Source organism: Rhea americana, unplaced genomic scaffold, assembly GCF_003343005.1.
Source record: "Rhea americana isolate MKP2758 unplaced genomic scaffold, rheAme1 scaffold_87, whole genome shotgun sequence".
NCBI lineage: Eukaryota > Metazoa > Chordata > Aves > Rheiformes > Rheidae > Rhea > Rhea americana.
In genome coordinates, this window is record NW_028187055.1 from 2,100,881 (window position 1) to 2,119,068 (window position 18,188).

Genomic DNA, 18,188 nt, shown 5'->3' on the forward strand with positions numbered 1-18,188 from the left:
AAGAAATGCTAGTCAGAGGAACAGGATATGCTGAATGCTGAATTATGAAGGCCCTATGAAAAGCTTTCATTCATGGAAGGGGCTCTCCTTAGGCAACACAGACAATTGACATGTATTTTCAATTGAAGAAATTTATCCACCACAAAGAATGGAAGGGCATAAAATGCGTCACTGAGACAAAATGCACATTTAGCTACTTTTTATCACCTTTTTTGAAGACAAAAGCCRGACTGAAGGACCTGGAGTTTATATTCTGCTTCTTTATTATGTTTTTCCATTTGCTTTCTATAATGTGCATTTTGTCCACTTGTGTCTGTATGACCATCTTACTTACACTTATATTTTCTTTTGAATGCATATGCTTCTACTTATCTCTGAAACAGTTAACTGCATGTCTTTATAATGATAACTTGCAATAGGTTAGTAAATCAGTAACACTAGTGGTTTTCATTCAATATATATATCCTTCACATTCAAAGGAAAAGCTTGTTCTCTCCTGCAAGGTTAACATCAACAGCTTCTCATAATGTGGGCAGTGTTAGCTCRAATGTATGGTCAGAAAACTAATTTTTATTCATTTTATATAGCTGACCATTTTGTCCTTGGATTAGATCTCAGCATCTAGTCAATCTATTTCACATCAGGATATTAATGATATATGCAGCTTCATATTAATGGTTATATGGTTTTAACTTTAGCTCAGATTCAAGTGAACCTCAGTAACAGAAAAAATAGGTTTATTTTAGTTTTTTTAAAAAGAGAAATATAGATTTAAGCAAGATTGTGCATACTACTACGGACAAGATATCTTTGTATTTAACATTACTTTTTTTTCTTTTTACAAAAATGGAAAGCTTTATTTGCTAGTGTCCAGAGAAAGCAAGAATTTTGGCTTCCATTACATTATTATCTTGTTCTAGAAGCTATTCATTTAGAGAAGTGATTCCTTTAGAGATAGTTGATAGGATAATCATAATCTGTAGTAGAAGAAGCTATTATAGATATGTAATATGATTTTATTAAAGAGAAAAACACTTTCAGATTTTTAATGAGCATACCTAGAGTTCTCCTTCAATAATCCACAACATCCTACACAGAAGGCTTACTTCTTTTGGCTTTCTTTAACTTCRAAGAGTCTTGTTCTTTCTGTAACAAGAAATAACAAAAAAAAGTAAAGCAAACAAAGCAGTGACACTAAGCTAACAGTTCAACTAAGAAGTTTTTTTTGAGTGAAATACTTAGTTGAAAGGTATCAGAAATGGAAAATAAACAATTTTATTAATCAATGTAAATATTGTTTAAAATGGGATTACATGTGCAATTAGTACATAATTAAAAAACAGAGCTATTTTGAAAATACCCTTACAAGTACTGGCAGCCAAGACTTCCAGAAACAACTGATCAATTTTGGTGTCCAAACCTGAGATAAAGTTAAAGGCTTAGTTTTCAGAGAAGTGTTAACTGGTGTTCCTATGACATACAGCAGGATTCAGCACCATTATATTCTATTTTGGAAAGGGGAGGAACTAGACAAAAGAGCACTGCGGATCCCATCCCTAGCCAGTCATTAGGCAAGTCCCTCTCCTACTCTTGAGACTCCAGATGAGCGCAGCTTCCGCAGAGCCATGGAGCCACATCACTTGGCTCCAGCGGTGGCAGTGCCACGCTGGGAGCATGGCGGGGAGCTGAGGAGGACCTGCTGCCTCCTGCCACCTCTGAGCAGCAGCTCCCAGGGTTCAGGCTAGTGCCAACATCACTCACAGCCTGCCTGGAGAGGGAGAAGCAGCACAGGGTGTTTGTGACCCACGGCGAGGGCAGAATAGTGCCCYTTCCCCAGACCAGCGGTGCAAGCAGCCCAGCTACAAGCCCTGTGCTGGCCCAGGCTGTGGAGCTAGCTCCRTGCTCACGAGCCCTAGTACAACCAACATTCGTCATTCGCAGTGGCAGCCAATGGACCTTAGTACCTAATGCCTGTTATGCTGGAGCTCTGCCTTTAGTAGTCAGGCCCCAGAAGCTYGAATTTTTATACTTCTGTGGAGGGACTGGGCCAGCCCAAAGGGGTTGGGCTCATCTTTTGCATATCAACACTTCTCTTCCCTGCYGTGGCCTGAGCTCTAGCATATGAGTGTCTTTCTGCAGGACACCCTTGAGGCTGCTGTCCCAGCCCTTTCGGAACTGCACTGATAGCACAGACTGTACTCTTTTTATTGCCATTAAAAATTACGGACTAGTCTCTTATTTGGCTTTAAAAAACATAYCAAAACAAAAAGATGACAAATGAAATTTAATGTAAAGAAATGCAAATTTAATCAAAGAATCTCAAATATGGCTACATATTAAGTTCTTAATCAACAGTTAATGAATAGGTTTGACAAGGTAAGTTTATATATTGTRATATGTGACTAGGTAAAGGCACTATGCTGAACATGGGTTATGAGACCTCAAATGGTCATGTGGCTGCTTGAGATGGAACATAAAGGCAAGAAACCTAGGCAAAATAAGGAGTTAAGTGTAACTTTTCCACCTTCTGGTTTATTTTGTGGTGTTATTACACAGTATTTTCAGCTGGCTAGTGGCACAAATAATACATACATACCTATGTAAGAAAACATAATTATACTGAGCTTTGGAGACTTGGCACCTGCTCTTTACTAACCTTTCTAATTTTTACATAGTAAAAATATTAAAAATGTGGCCATAAGGAAAAGGAGAGGGAAGATACTACTAAGCATTCAGGAAGTGATATTTAGAAATAGAAATATACCCCACTAGTGGATAACAGCAACATTTAAGAATCATGAAAAAAAAATCTGAAGAGGATTTTAGAAGTGCGTACTGTTAGACAAGCATCTACTGGATAAATTACATAAAAATACAAACAGTATGAGGAGACAATTTAATTGTTGTTGTTGAGCCTTTCTAAGCCAAAGAAAATGTCCATAGTTAGATTAGACAGGATAAAACTGTCTTCTGTAGAACCAGAAAATATGCTCCAAAAACATATTTATATTAAGTAACATCATTAAATCTTTCCATTTCAGTACCATATTTTGCAGAAAATAAACATTTTCGACACATAATTGAAATATTTAACATAGCTGATAGAATAAGGCTAATTTTAGTCAGAGCAGGAGCAGTAAGATTTTGTTACTTTCCCTGCTTTAACTGGAACATGCTAAAATGACAAAGCATATATTTTCCTTTTTATCTCTTAWTTTAAATTCTTGTAGACCAGATGAAAGGTGTCAGGGTAGAGTTGGGAAAGGGATAGGGTTTGTGTGGTTTTTTTTACCTGCCTTCTTCTGGCACAATCTTTCTTTACCGATGCTTCCATGTTGCTGCCCTTCATTAAGTCAGTCAGTTTTGAGGTCAGTGATTCATATGTCAGATGCTCATTCCCTGTAAAAATCTTAAAGCATAGAAGTTCACACCTTCATTAGGAAAAAATCCAGCCTTTTTCTACTTGTTAAAATGACTGACTTTTTATTAATACATTTTGTCTGACGGATCTAATCAATGTAAGTCAACAATACTTAACACGAATGTGAATTATACAGATAATTTAATTGTTCCCCAAACCAAGCTTCATCTTGATAGCTTTATTTAYCCCTGTTAGAAATTGCTGTATGTGTGGTCATTCTAACAGCTAATCTGTGTCTGTCATACAGTAATAATCTGATGCTTTTTATTTCTAGGTGCTTTGGCAGTTAAGAACTAATAGAATCGAAGAACTGTGCTCATGGAACAGCAAAAGATGCCCTCGTAGCACAAATTTGAAATCATCTGCCAAATTACATTTTATAAGTGAAAACAGTGATAAGTGCAACACAATTTATTCAAGTGCTCAATCTGTGGGATATCATTCAGAAAAAATCGCACTGAAATCAGTTCAGCCATTTGCTTTATTGAGATACAGTCACAGAATCAYAGAAAGTTTAGGTTGTAAGGGACCTCTGGAGCTACACCTAACTTCTACTCAAAGCAGAACTAACTTCAAAGTTAGATCATGTTGCTTTGGTCCTTGTACAGTTAARTTTTGGAAAATCTACAAGGCTAATGATTCTATTGCCTCTCTACGCATCTTGTTCCAGTGCTTAACCTCTCTCACTCTGAAGAAATATTTTTCCTTTATGTCCAGTAGGAATTTCCCCTGTTGCAACTTGTGATTTAGTAAAATTTGATTAAACTTGTATTTGCAAAATTTTATGTTTGTCTAGGAGCCCTATGCATTACAGATGCTACAGCCAGCACCACACAACTGATGAGATTTAAGATTTCTTCCAGGAGCTGTTTATTAATACAGTATTGTATGCAGACAGAATGAACACAGAAAATCTCACCATATTACTTTTACGTAAGTCTCAATAATGGTTTAGTAGAAAGTTTTAAAGAAGTAAAAACAAATTATATCACCTTAAAGATCCCAAATAAGAGTATTTATCTCAGATGACAAAGCAAATGATCTTCCCTTTCAGAAAAAAAAATAAAATGACAGCAGTTGAAAACATTAACGCACACTGCAGAAATTTAGAAAATTGTATTGAGAAGGATGGTAAAACATGATGAAAGTCATGCTTTTTATTGCTTATTATTTTTTAGAAACCCAGGGAGAATGCATGCTGTTATTCATCATACCTGCTCACTGTTAACCTTTGAACGTCGAGTAGTTGTCTTAGTGATACAGTCCTCAGAATGGCATGATTCTGGATGTTCTCCATTTTTGGCTATGCACACAGTATCATGTAAGATGGATTCATGAATATTTAACTCTGCTCCTTCATTTAATCTCTTTGTCTGTTGCTGTGATAAACTAGAATTTGTCATTTCATTGTCTAATTTACAAGCCTGCAAATGTACTTTCTTTGACTTGTATTGTTTYTCAAGAACTTGTGTGGTGTTTTGACTTGTAAACTGTTTCCTCCTTCTTCTACTGGAAGTAAGAGCTGCACATGCATTCAAATTCACATTGAYGTTTGATTTCTGAAGTGCTGACCTAGCATTCTTAGGTAATGAAGGAGAATTTGTCTTATTGAGATTGACTTCACTTGAATTTCCACTTGAAGCAGAGTTATCAGAATATTCAGAATTAGTCATTTGTCCACTAGACTCTGTTTTCCACTGAGATACAGATATACCATGTTTTACGTATGTTTTCTCTGTTGTTATCTGAAGTACGCTGCCATGAATAGGATTTTTGACTGACATATTTTGAACAGGTTTGTAAACCTCAGTTATGCTGGACTTGCACACTGTCAGCATAGGTGATGAGGCATCCATAATTTTTATTGGKGAATGTCTTCCAGAATTTTCTCTTTTCTTCTCATCAGTTTGTCTTGTGCTTTTTCCATTCATTTSCATCAACTTTCCTTTGAAAATAGGTATAAATTTGTTAACACTTTTTCTTTGGCAGTCAAAGGCTGAAYTCCAAGGCCTTCCTAAAGATTTTGGAGAGTGAATTGGTAAGTCGGATACTCCTGGTATTTGCCTGTTATTCACTGATATCTGTGCTGCTTCAGAGCTAACMTTTCTTGTACCTTTACTGCTACTTGAAGTATGTGTTTTTGGCTTGTTGATCAAATGCTCCATCCAGTGGCTTTTTTTCATACTGCATGATGAAGAAATTGCAGGTAAAGTCTCTTTCCTTGGAGGAGCCTGGGTTAGAGATGCTGAACAAACCACTTCATCAGCCAATTTCACAGGCTTGGATTTTATTTCCTGCAATACAATAACAGTTGCTAAATGTAATGAACTGGATTTAAATATTTCATAGTGCCATTTAATGCATCACTATATGATATATACCTGGTGCACATCACAATATAAACTGTACGCTTTCCTGCTTGAAATAGAATGATCTGTATTTTTAAACAATATTTTGTGGTCGCTATCAATAAATTTTGTCTTCTCCTCCCTAAGTTCTTTGTTCATAAACTATGCTGAGAATATCATATTTCTCAGGAGAAGGGAAGACATAAATTATAGTCATTATCTCGGTTTAGTGCTTTCCAACTTGGTATTGCCTAGCATTTTTAGGTGGTCTGCAGAGAGTTGTCTGACTATTCTCCTTGTCTTGTATGACTTCTAAAAGCATCTGTAGTCTAAGCAAAAGACAGTCTCAGTGTTTTTAAAAACTGCAGAAGACAAGGAGGAGCCCTTCTAGCTTTGATCACTGAAGTGACATAAACAGGAACTGTGCTCTGAAAGAAGATTATAGTATTTTAGAATCTGCAGTTTCTGTATTTATTCTTTTTTTCAGAATTAATTATTTCATTTCTTTTTTCAAACATGACTAATAAAGAAATTTCAGTTTCAGCCTTTGTTGCAGCCTCAAATGAAAGGAGTTGAGATTGCTCTTCTCCTTTCCATCACCTGTCACAAAGYAAAACTTACAGCCTAAGTGTTTTTAAATGACTAAGTCCACACAATTTTATCTTTTTGCAGTTTCTTTTTTAGAGAAATACATATACATGCCATTAATGTTTATATAAAAGACTTTACACTTACTAGAGCTCTGGAGAGTCCCTGCRTAGCATAAAGTGCTTTATTTGTCATCTTTACTGGAAATCCACATAGATATGAAAGATTAGACTTCATGTCAGAAAGAAAAGAGTTCAACACACTTTCTAAGTCTATTCTAGGGAAATACTGCACTGGTTGACTTCGAATGCAACTTAAAGGGTACCTGAATAAATGTTCAGGGTACATAACAAGGTTCTTCATATTTCTATAATTTTGAATCATCTTCTTTGGAATGAATTTGGAATGAATATGTTTAAAGCTTTTTCAAAAAGCTGAACAAAAGCACTTACTTTCTTAAGGAGCTAAAACTTTAGAAGCTAAAGAACTTTAGTATGTTTACATCATACTAATCTAGCTTTGCTCAACTTGAGTATTCTTTAGTCTAGTCTTTCCTAGCAGGAAAATTCCCTTTAGAATGAATCTTTTCAACCTTCTTTTACTGAAACAACAAATAGCATGAATTCAACTCTTCCTTTTTTTTACTGTTTAGAATGGTATTACTGTGTTTACAGAAGTTGTAAGGCAAAGCAATCTATTTGACTTAAGATTACTCAATACGAAGAGACTCAACTGAGTATTTTGTTCCAGTTTGTCTAGTTAAACAATTCCATTGACTTTTATGTAATTATGCAAGAGATAAATGTAGCACATGCAAAGATGAAAATTTAGACCTTAGCTAGAGTAGTAGTGAAGGAGATGTATACACAAAGGATACGTAAAAAATCTTTCTCCTATTGGCTTGAAGTAAACACTGCAGTATGTTTTTGTCTCTTCAGTATTCTCTGGAAGAATATATCCATACTAAAAAAAAAAAAAAAAAAAAAAAAAAAGCACACACATATAAATATGTATTAAAAAATACAAATTCAATAGATGATAAAAAGATGGAGGGAAAATTTTTAAAAATAGTGTATTCCTTCTTACCAGACTCTTCCAGTGCATCTGAAAGTCTTTATATGAATGAAAAGGAGATTCTGGAGGAATTATGTGGCTGATGCTTATGATCTGACCCATTTTCATGCTGTGTATGGGTAAAGAAATGATATTTASAAAGGATGTCATATAACACAGCTGAAAATACACTAGACTTTGGGRGAAAAAAGTTAATCTCATTTTTGGCACTAAAAATATTTATAGATTATTGTTATGTTTTGAAAACTATTGTCTATAGCTCATGCATTCAGGACAAGTACATGCAATGACAGAACAACACCAACATTTTTCCTGAAATATGTAAAAGAGTTTGTCATCTACAAGTTTGATTTCTTCTTGTCTGTTATACCATTACAATGAGTGTAGAACAGGAGGAAAAATRTTATTACTTCTGATGTTGCTGTAATAAAAATTGTTGGCAAAAATAGAGGTAGTTTCTGGCAAAAGAAATATTTTTTCTTTAAATAGACACTTTCTGCTAAAATTATGTTTGAGAGAAAGGTCTTACATATCACATAGTAACAGATTTTAGTAATAGATATTTAAATAYCAGATTTATCATTTACTGATTATTTTTTCTTTCTCCTTTTCTATAACACTGAGACAATAAATGTAAAATGGCTTCCTGACAGTAAACAGACTATAAAACAGAACTGCTTTTATCACTAGTATCAAATTCACAATTTGCATAGCAAATATAGCAAATATRTTTCTGCTGGAATTTAAACAAACTCCTACCTTGGCAGAACATAGCACCAGTTACTCAAAATGGAATGCCTGTGAATAATTGCATTTTCATTGCTGTCAAATATCTTTAAGATGTTTTCTGAAATATCAAACTCTCCCAGCTTRAAACAGAAAACAAAGTTATTTGCAAATATTCCTGCAACAGTACAAAAATAAAAACACGCAAAAATAAATATGTATATCAAAATACACTGAAGGTCTTGCATTATTATTAATCTATCTGGTCTCATGAACTGCTTATTTCAGAAGCATATTGTCTCCATGGTTAGAGCCTATACTTCCAAAAGGTACTTAAGTCAAAAGATTTAAAGGTCACTTAAACCAGCAAGATTTAAATTTTATTTAAAGTGCTTTAATATGTAGGGATATAGAAGGAATGCCTCAGACTACAAGCTCTCTCACTTCCTTGTAGATTTTTTTAAATTCAATTTAAATAAATGAGTTTAAAATCAAATTTAAACTCATGTTTGACAACCTAGTTGCTCCATATACCAACTTACCTAATCAAGTGCAAAGTCTCCAGCAACAGCATTAACAAGACATACACCTTTACCCTGTGAGCAAGTCAAGAAACTCCACACATTTTCATGGAGGAAATATTTGACTATAGCAGCCAAACACTTAGATTTGAGAAACATGTTTTCTCTCTAAGGTCTGTCATGGTTTGCATTAATTCACTGGCAGGAAAATCTTAYCATTTCTGTTTTAGAAAAGTAGAAAGGCATGAATATTAAAATGACCAAACTGGTAAAGAAACCATATTATGATTACTTCTATCATTGCTTTGTGTACTTCTGGAATTTGATTCATAGACATATCTTTAACGTTTATGTTGTCTAGTTAAATCAAAGAGGAAATCCTGATCTTTTGTTCTAAAGAAGAAGAGTTCAGATCAGAAATACTTATTTTGGAAGAAACAGCAAGCCTGACAAATAGGCTCCTCTGTGCAAAAACATATTTGGTAAAGGCAACATGGCTGTCAGAAAGAGACTTATTTTTTAATCTTAAACACAATTTCTTAAAGCATTTACTAATTATTCGCAAAAGTAGCAWAGTCTGAGCTGTTCCCATATTTTGAAAGTTGCACAGAAAATGGAGAAGATTGCAGAAAAATAATATATAGAGATCTTATATGTAGTGCTGATAACTTGATCTGTAGCTTCACATTTGTTACTCAGAGCTGTCTATACATTAAAGTGACACTATGAATGCCTTCTAGAGAACACTGTTAGAAGGAAACACGCCTCAACACTATAATCAGAAAGTATTTTTCCAAAGGTCTCCTAATTAGTCTATAATCTCAGTTTTACAAAGACAAGTTTGGTATGCTTGCTAGAATSCATCAACAGGCATATAATGTGGAATGTTATACACTCCATAGTGTGTAGGCATAGGAATAGATGTATATGGTCAACTAATAAGATTACTGTCTTAATACAACCAGAAATAAGCACTTCCATCCCCACCACATTAATTAAAGTCATCTGAGAGAGGAGAAAATAAAGCTAAGTAGGTCAAAAAAAGTCATAGAGAGTATAGCTGTTATATACCTCAGGTAGTGGCAGCCGAACTGAGTAAGCCTCCACACTGATGCAAAGCTGTGTCTCTGATACATTGAGGTCTATAACTGAAGTAAAAAAAAAGCCCAAGGCAGTATCTGTAGTCTATTTGTTAAACAAAAAGCTAAAGCAAATGTTTATTTAAAAGAATTTTTCATTGCAGTACTGAGTTTGGAAATCAAAAGATAAGACTCAGCATGGAAACAGAAATTAATTGCATTTTAGCTGTGAAAATAATGAAGTATCATCTATAAGGTAGATCTCCCTAATAACTCATGGCTGTCCATGCAACTGGATGCTTGATATCCTTATCTTGGATATACAAATACCTATTTTCAAAGCAAATGTATTTAATGCAAATATAAGATTGGCTCATCTAGCACAATACTGTGCATCCAGTAGTGGTCAACAGGAAAGGCCATAACACCAAGGCAAGCATTCACTGACACTTCCTAGAATATTTAGCCAGCCCCTGAGCAAGCACAGGGCCTTAATGTATTATGTTCCTGAACATATGTCCCTACTACAAATTTAGGTTGCAATATCTGAAAGTGTAATCCTTAGCTCTTTTCATTTTTTGCAACAACTAAACAGCATGTTCTATGTGACTTAACTTTTGCAGAGGGCAAACTTAATGTATACAGCATAGTAACTTCAGCTCAGCTTCCTACGTAATGTTATGAAACTTCCACATTTCTTGCAAGAGTCTTAATTTTAGGCAAGTGCATTTAATTGTAATAATTGTACTTTTTGATAATACATTTCAATCTATGGTCATAAGAGTAAAATTAATAGTAGACAAATTACCTTTTTCTGTGTGTAACTTTTCAAGGGTGCAGTTGAGCTGACAACTATTACATACAAAGAAATATCTGCCATCAAGTGTATTTTAAATGAGATCATTTCAGAACGAAAAATGAAAAGCCAAGATCATGGTAGTATTTAGCTCATGAGAGCATATAATTATACCTTTCTCATGCAAGTTTACAATTAACAGAATATTGTACCTACCAACAGCATTTTGCCTTCCTGAATGAGACAAAAAATCCTTCCCTTAATAATAAAAAAAGTAAACATTATTTTGTAAAACATATGCCCCATGCCTTTATGCAGATAAATGTAGAGATCACGTGGTTTCTTTTGTGTGTACTAGGACTGCTGTAAAGTTTGTTCCTTATAAAAAGAGAAAGAATCCTATATCAATCAAATTTTCATTAAACCATTAACATAAAATGAAAGAAAGAAAGAAAGACTATTTACATGTCATTATTCTCCCAGTAAGGAATATGCACATGGAACTCTTTTTAAYTAACAGTTAATAAATTTCTCAGGCTCAAAGGCAAACTTGTAAAGTATTACTATATATTTTACCATCTATCATTAAAAGCTGATAGACTGTAAGTGATACACKTATAGCATTACTATGTATACTTTACATTAAGACTTTATCTTACTGGTATGACAAAAACTGAGAACAGTATTATTACTGTGTCCATCTGAAGAAACTGGTAAGAGTATCTTAAAAAGAACTGAGGGTGTGAAAGAAATCTAACCTTTACTTTTTCTCAACGCTTACTCTGGCCCTATTTTCAAAGAATTCCTCAGGGGAACATTTCCATCTGTTTATCCCAACTGTTTGTCCCTGTACTGCTCATTTTATTCCCTTTTAGCTATATAGTTGCAACTGATTGTGTAGATGTGCTGTAAAAGAAACCTGTCAAATGTTTCAGGATGAAAATAACCCTTCAAAGAAAGAGAGGCAGGGACTCTAAAACTGGTCTCCTTGCCACTGAAATCAGAATCCCATGCCTCATATTAGCTGGCTCAGCAAGTTCTTAAGATTATTTAAAGCCTGTATCAACTTTCTGTGAGAGTTATGCCAAATAGAATTAGAGGTAGAAGCAAAACCTCTTTCTGCTCTCTCTTATCAGATATATTCAGCCTAGGCTGTTTTGCCCAGATTTAGAAAAATATATGATTAGACAGGCTGCAGGTCCCAGGGGGACACTGTTGTTCGTCAATGTCTGGTTTAGTGAAGTCAATTTTGTACCAGCTACCAACCTAGCTCTCTACTTTTAGTTGCTATTCTTGAATAAATCAACTTCATTTCAGAGAGCTGTATGCTTTGAAGATACTAAAAAACAGCTATTTGTATAAAGTAACCTGTTAATATTGTGACTGAGAATAATACAAGAAAATACACATTTTTCTCTATATTTGGAATGATCCACAAAGCTGCTTTGCTTAATAAACAAAACACATCATAGTTATCGGAAACACATCTATTTTTTCATACTTTGATAAATTATAATTGTYCTACATAGCAATTAGTAGAGAGATGTCAGGTAAAGGAACTACCACCTTGTAAGACCAAGCTTGGTAGAATGAAAGATGGTCCAACAAATCCTCCCTTCTCTTCATTAATAAAGAATGGAAAATCAAACAGTTTATCCCTGACCCACGTGAGTAAAATACCTTGCACCAAGAGATGACCAGCCTTGTTCCATCTGGGAGCAAGTCTGGCTATAAGTGTGTAGGAGAGACAGGTTTGGAGAATGGTTGGACTAACTCTTTGTGGTGCTTCCAGCTAAAAACAGCAGCAAGAAGAAAAATAGCAATCATTTAACAGATTTGTAAAAGGCTTTGGTCAACATTTTATCAAAGATAATACTGCTGTATTTTGGGGCCAAATCCTAGTAAATGTTAACATCTTTACTTTTCATCTTATCTACAGCAGGTTAGCACAATATTTGATGTAGTCATTTAGATTTTTATGGGTCATCAAAGCAACACAATTCCTTTAATGTTTCCACAGGGCTGATAAGGAACTTGAGGAAAAAATGAATTGAACTGTATGGAGTACTTTACTAGACGCACATCTCTTTCCAGCCATGACACCCAAAATTTACAAATATTACCTCTGCTGTCAAACTAAAGATTAGAGATGTTCTTCTGTGATCACAAAAACATTTGATAAATGTATCTCTCTTCATCTGACAGTAGTACTTGCCTGCAATATATTTGAGTCTGTCTTGCATGGCATTCAGTTGACAGTTAGCATTAGTCAAAAGATCACTMAATTAAAATAGGTTAGAAGAGTTAACCAATACACCATCAAGAGGATATTTCTAATGAGATCCTGCAAGGATCTGCTTGCAGCTCRTGGTTATTCGGTATATTTGTTACTCAGCTGCTGGARTGGGAAAATCTAATGATGATAGGTTAGTTACATATATTGATATAAAGTGGTTTGGTAAGGTTACAAACTGTTTGTGTAAGCATCATGAACASTGYATGTTTTCCAAATACAAACACACATTCATGTATCTGGGAACAAGAAAAAATASATCCCAATGGCYGTGCAAATAAATCAGTAGAAMTACTGTCTGTGATTACAGTAAGTTTTTTGACTTAGAAATTTAAGTATGTCCATACATACATTCCTAAAAACACAAACATTGCATAATAGAACACAGCAAAACATATGCATAATACTCAGTCTAAAAGTATATCAGCTGTAAAGCTCATGGGTTCCATTTCTTCTCTACATTTTTGCTTTGTTTCGAGACAATTCTATAAAGGTTGGATATAGCCCAGAAAGGAATGGAGACACAATTCAGCAGTCTGAGCAGCCCYTTTGTGGGACCACCAGAATATGTACATGCAGGATCATGCCAAAGGGGGAGCTGCAGATTTTTGGCCCAAATGGCAGGTCTATCTTTGCCTTTAGGTCAAATACTAATGTCCCCGGAAAGGACGAGGACTCTCCTGCAGCAGACAATTCTACTGAAATTGCTCAAGAAATTCTTTTTAAAACTTTTGTCTCTGATTACATACCCTTACTATAATCAGATTTGCAARACACATTTTGGCTAAGGGATAAATGCTTTTTACTTTGAAACTCTGGCTCCCGTAGTGTAAATTGCAAGAAAAGAAACAATTTTCAGTACTCATCTTTGGCAACAGCAACTGCAGATAAGCATAATAATCTTAAGAACTGTGACATCTTTCAGCACTTACAGTAGCTCCTTGTTTCTCTATATATGCTTGACATATTCCAGTTTTGTAGAAAGGAATCTAAAAAAAAACATATATATATCCTCCAGAGTCTGACTTTAAAGAGATATTTTAACAAATCGTAAATTAAGTTCTTGCCTATCAGTATCTTTGTCTTARAAGAACACCCTTGGAAGAGTTACAGTAAATACTCTATCCTGTATTTTAAAGGAGAATGGTAACTGAGTATTCTGTATTTTTCTTAGTGTAATCTGATTTCCAGCTAAAGATACATTACCAAGCAAACAAAAGATTGCCTAGACTGTAAAGGCAGAACCCTGACCCTGCTACAGTCATTGTGAATTGTGTGGCATCTTACCAACTAAGTCCATTCTGTTCCACAAAAAATTCAGCATCTGGAAAGGCCACTTCACCAAAATAAAAGAAGACATAAGCTGTATCTACATCACTAACACATGTATACAAAAGTTTGCTTTAAATAGTATGATTTTACTTATACTTGGTTCTCAAACAAAACATTTTCTTAAAAAATGTATTTATGTACGTAACTGCATATATTTATTTACACAGTGATTACTGACCGCTGTTACAACTGAAATTTGATTTAGTGTTCCAATGACAGGTGCAGAAAGGATGTCTTGATGCATAAATAATAATTGTCTATAAAGAAAAAGTTTGAAAAATCAGAAATAATTTTCTCTACTTCACTTTCTCAGCTTACGTTTATTTTATTTTTTACAAACACAATACGTTACATTTTTAATCAGTTTCCAGTGGTTCATTATAGTATGTTGGTGTAGCCCAGGTTACTTTGCTGCTAACCCACCCACAATGGTCTAAGACAAAGACTGCTGGTCTTCAACAAATGAATAAAATACCCCAATGGTTGTTCCTGTTGGTAGAATTTCTCATTTCTTCCCCTTCCCAGTAAAGAGAATGGCATAATGCTTGGTGTGCATTAAGGAAAATACATATGCTTTCTGAGTATTCTCTTCATTCCGTCTCAACCTCCATAAAGCAATACAGTAGCCTGGAAGATATACCTAAAGTATTCCAACTTTTTATGTGATCATAGATTAATTTTAACTATTTATTAATTCCAAGTAGGAGGCCTTGTTAGTTTTACCAGATGACATTTTTTTTCAATAGTGAGCAAGTCCTCCACCAAAAAATAACACAATTATACAGCGCTCACTGCTCTTATGAATTTTGCTGATTTTATTACAGTTAACTACTAGTACTGCTGATAAAATCCTTGAATAATGACTACCAACATCTTCTCAAGATAATAGCCCTGAAAATTCTTTACCTGCAAATCTTTATCTGTGTATTCCTTATCTCGGTTTCCGGCAACTGGGAACTCAGGGTTACCGTAATGGCACAGAGTTTTTGTAGTTCAGGCAGACTGACAAAGAACAGAGACTGGTGTCCAGTGTCATTCATGTTATATTGTTGATTGTACCTAAACAGCAGCTTGGTCTTAAAAGAAGAAATTTATTTCATTATTATAAGGCAGGTATTTGTTTGGAGAACTTTATATGACATCAGGTAAACCAATAATCAGATAATTGTCTTTTGATTAAGGTTACATGGGAAATATAATTCAGTCAACTAAACCAGACAATTAAGCGTACTTCTAATATATATAATGTACCATACTTTTTTTTTTTTTTTTTTTTTTTTTTTTTTTTTTTTTTTGCAATTGCTAGAATATTCAGAGTAAAGACAAGAACAAAAGCATCCCTTACATTTTCTTCTGTATCTATGTTTGGACTGCAGTCAACCAGGGATTCATGAGCAGAGGAATCCCTCCATGAAGTTGCTCCCCTGCTGCCTGAAAAGAAAGTTTAATTGCCAGAAGCTCAACAGAAATATCCTCCCCAAGTCATACAAACACCACGGCCAATCTGTTAAAGAGAATGAGAATCATGGGAGACACAGACCACACGGGAAATCTTGTCCCTCTCTTATCCTTCTTGCCCGAGCAGGTCCCCTTCCTAGTGTTAACAGAATTCTGATTAAATCCACCTCCCTTTTCAAGCCATAGGCGAACACTGCATTGTAACCTATGTAGAACTGAGTACCTGCTTATGTTGTAGTACTCCAAGCTGTAGTAATCCAGAATCGCATTAAGCTATATCGCTAATAATGATCASAGACCATTTGTTCTCCCATTCTTGCTCCCAAAGGAGAAGTGTAGGAAGAAYAGGATTTTGTTTTGATGTGAGTTTTAGTTTTGAAATACACTGCTACGCATRTATTAAAACATCAAGAAAACATATCTGGTGTTTGGAACATGGTTAGGTATCCAGTGATTCTAACAAAACTCTCTCTCACACACAAAATTATTGACTATATTTCCAGTTCAAGAACAGGAGGCAGTTTTGGGCTCAGGCCACTATTACTATCTTGTATATATACTACTACACTAACTATGAGAAGTTAGTATACAGAGTACATGCATGTTCACCACCATACAACTGAGTAGACCTGCTGCAACTCCATAGCATTTGAAATTTCCTAAACATGCCAAATAAAGCTCAGGTTGCAAATGTAACCCTTTTATTCCTTCTTGCTATTTTTTGTACACCCAGAGTGAGAGACCAGATATTGTGAACTATTATCATTCCGTAAAGATTCACACTTGTAACTGAGCTGTGACCATTTCAGGATCATATACTGGCCAGAGATGGAAATTTCTTTCCATGAATTTGTTTTCTCAAACACCTTTGGTGGGTCACACCTTATCAGTGTTATCCAASAGCACTAAAATGTTTCACGTGAGTGAGAGTAATACTAAGTTAGGGCCAATTGGTTATTTGACTGTTGTATATTGCAGCATAGCCCAGGCACAATGTAAAGGAATTGGAATATTTATGACACAGAAAAGAACAGTTAAAATGTCATTATTCAGAGAAAATACATCCCTTCACCACAGCAGCTTTCTCAATGAATCAGTGTTCCAAAGTTAAGTAGGAAGTCTGTTTTTCATCCAAACTTGGGCACAAGCACTGCACAAAGAAAAGAGCTGTTCTAATAGCTCTCCCCTTGCAAACCCTCAAAAAAAAATTTTTTTTTTGAACTGGCTTTACCAAAGCAATCAATAAAGTAATAAATATAAAGCAATATATTTTGCAAATGTTGTGAAGTCAACATGTGAAGTCACCTGACAGAGCAATTTTGTAAGTCATGACAAAAATGATGATCCAGAAACATTTTTGAAGGAAAATGCCAAAGACAGCCTTGCTGTTCTGATTTTGCTTTGCTTTGATTATAGTGTAATACATTTAAATGCTTAAAAAGCTCAGTCACATGCTAGAAAATCACARTATCAGTGTTTTAGAACTGCAAATTTAAAGCAAATCATGATTGTTTCTTTGTTTTTCATCCTTAAAGGATGCATTTCAAGTTTTTTTTCTACTAATGAGGAGCAGATTTTTTTAAAATGCCTTCAAGATTACCACTTCATCAGAAAATTCCAGAAGCTATAGCTTTCAGGAAAAGACCATTTTAAAAATGTTATTTTGTGAACACAGAAAAGAAGGGCCAGGTTCTCAACTTTCAYACTGTTTTAAAGAATCCCAAATGGCCAACTGGGGACTTTGTAAAGATGTTGTAAAACACATGCTGTAATGTTCCAGTGATCTGCTTGCTRGTTCAGGACAACTCCTCTCCAGGAACCACTCACCGGATTCAGTTAAATCTTCGCAGGGATCATAAAAGCTGACGAGACAGAGTGCTTGCAAATGGTTTGTCCCTTCAGAGGAGGAAAAAAAAAGAGAGAGAAATAACAGCATAGATTTATCAAATTTAAATCACATCAGATAATCCAATTGCCTTCTTTACAGATAGTAGATGGCATGGGTGGGAGAGAAATTACACCTTTAGAGACTGATAATCACAACATTTTTATAGGAAAGCATGWTCTTGAAAACATTACAGAATGGCTGCCAAACTGAGTAAGCCTTTAGTTACACAGCACTTCTTGCTTTTCAGTCAAAACAGAAGGGTAGATCACCGAGTTTGGAGGTGGTATTTATTATTTTCATAACAGCCTGGACGATGGAATAAAGAGCCTCCTTAGTAAAACTGGAAATATCTGGAAAGCTGTGAGAGACTATGGGCACACTTCCCATTAGGATGACTCTGATAAATTTGAGATGGGATCTGAAAAAACAGTAATTCAGTGAGGAAGTTAGGAAGTTGTCCTGTTTCGGTGTACAGAGCAGCGAGCTAAGTGTCAGCCTAGGGAAASGGATCTGGGCCATGACGGGTCGCCTGCAGTCATTTTTAACTCCCTCATGTAAGCTTCCCAACCCCTAACCATAACGGAAGGTATAGGTATCAAGGTACCCGACGCAGTGCAACCGCTGCTGAAGCTCAGCCGGCGGCGAAGCGCCTCAGCCGCCGCCG

At 35.1% G+C, this 18,188-nt stretch overlaps 1 protein-coding gene across 2 annotated transcripts; it reads right to left on the bottom strand.

Annotated features, from left to right (window-relative positions):
- Positions 1–1,089: 1,089 nt before the first annotated feature.
- On the bottom strand, positions 1,090–15,218 carry CUNH18orf63 (chromosome unknown C18orf63 homolog). Of its 2 annotated transcripts, none has more exons than XM_085323763.1 (13): positions 15,085–15,218; positions 14,357–14,435; positions 13,779–13,835; positions 12,234–12,345; positions 10,770–10,811; positions 9,750–9,826; positions 8,191–8,300; positions 7,444–7,540; positions 7,235–7,320; positions 6,505–6,682; positions 4,636–5,715; positions 3,293–3,409; positions 1,090–1,146 (listed from the first exon to the last, which is right to left on the bottom strand). In XM_085323763.1, the coding sequence occupies exons 1-13, from the start codon at positions 15,216–15,218 to the stop codon at positions 1,090–1,092; spliced, it is 2,226 nt and encodes a 741-aa protein (XP_085179889.1). The 2 variants fall into 2 exon arrangements, with proteins under 2 accessions (XP_085179889.1, XP_085179887.1); XM_085323761.1 differs by having other exon boundaries at positions 6,499–6,682.
- Between the last annotated feature and the right edge of the window lie 2,970 nt (positions 15,219–18,188).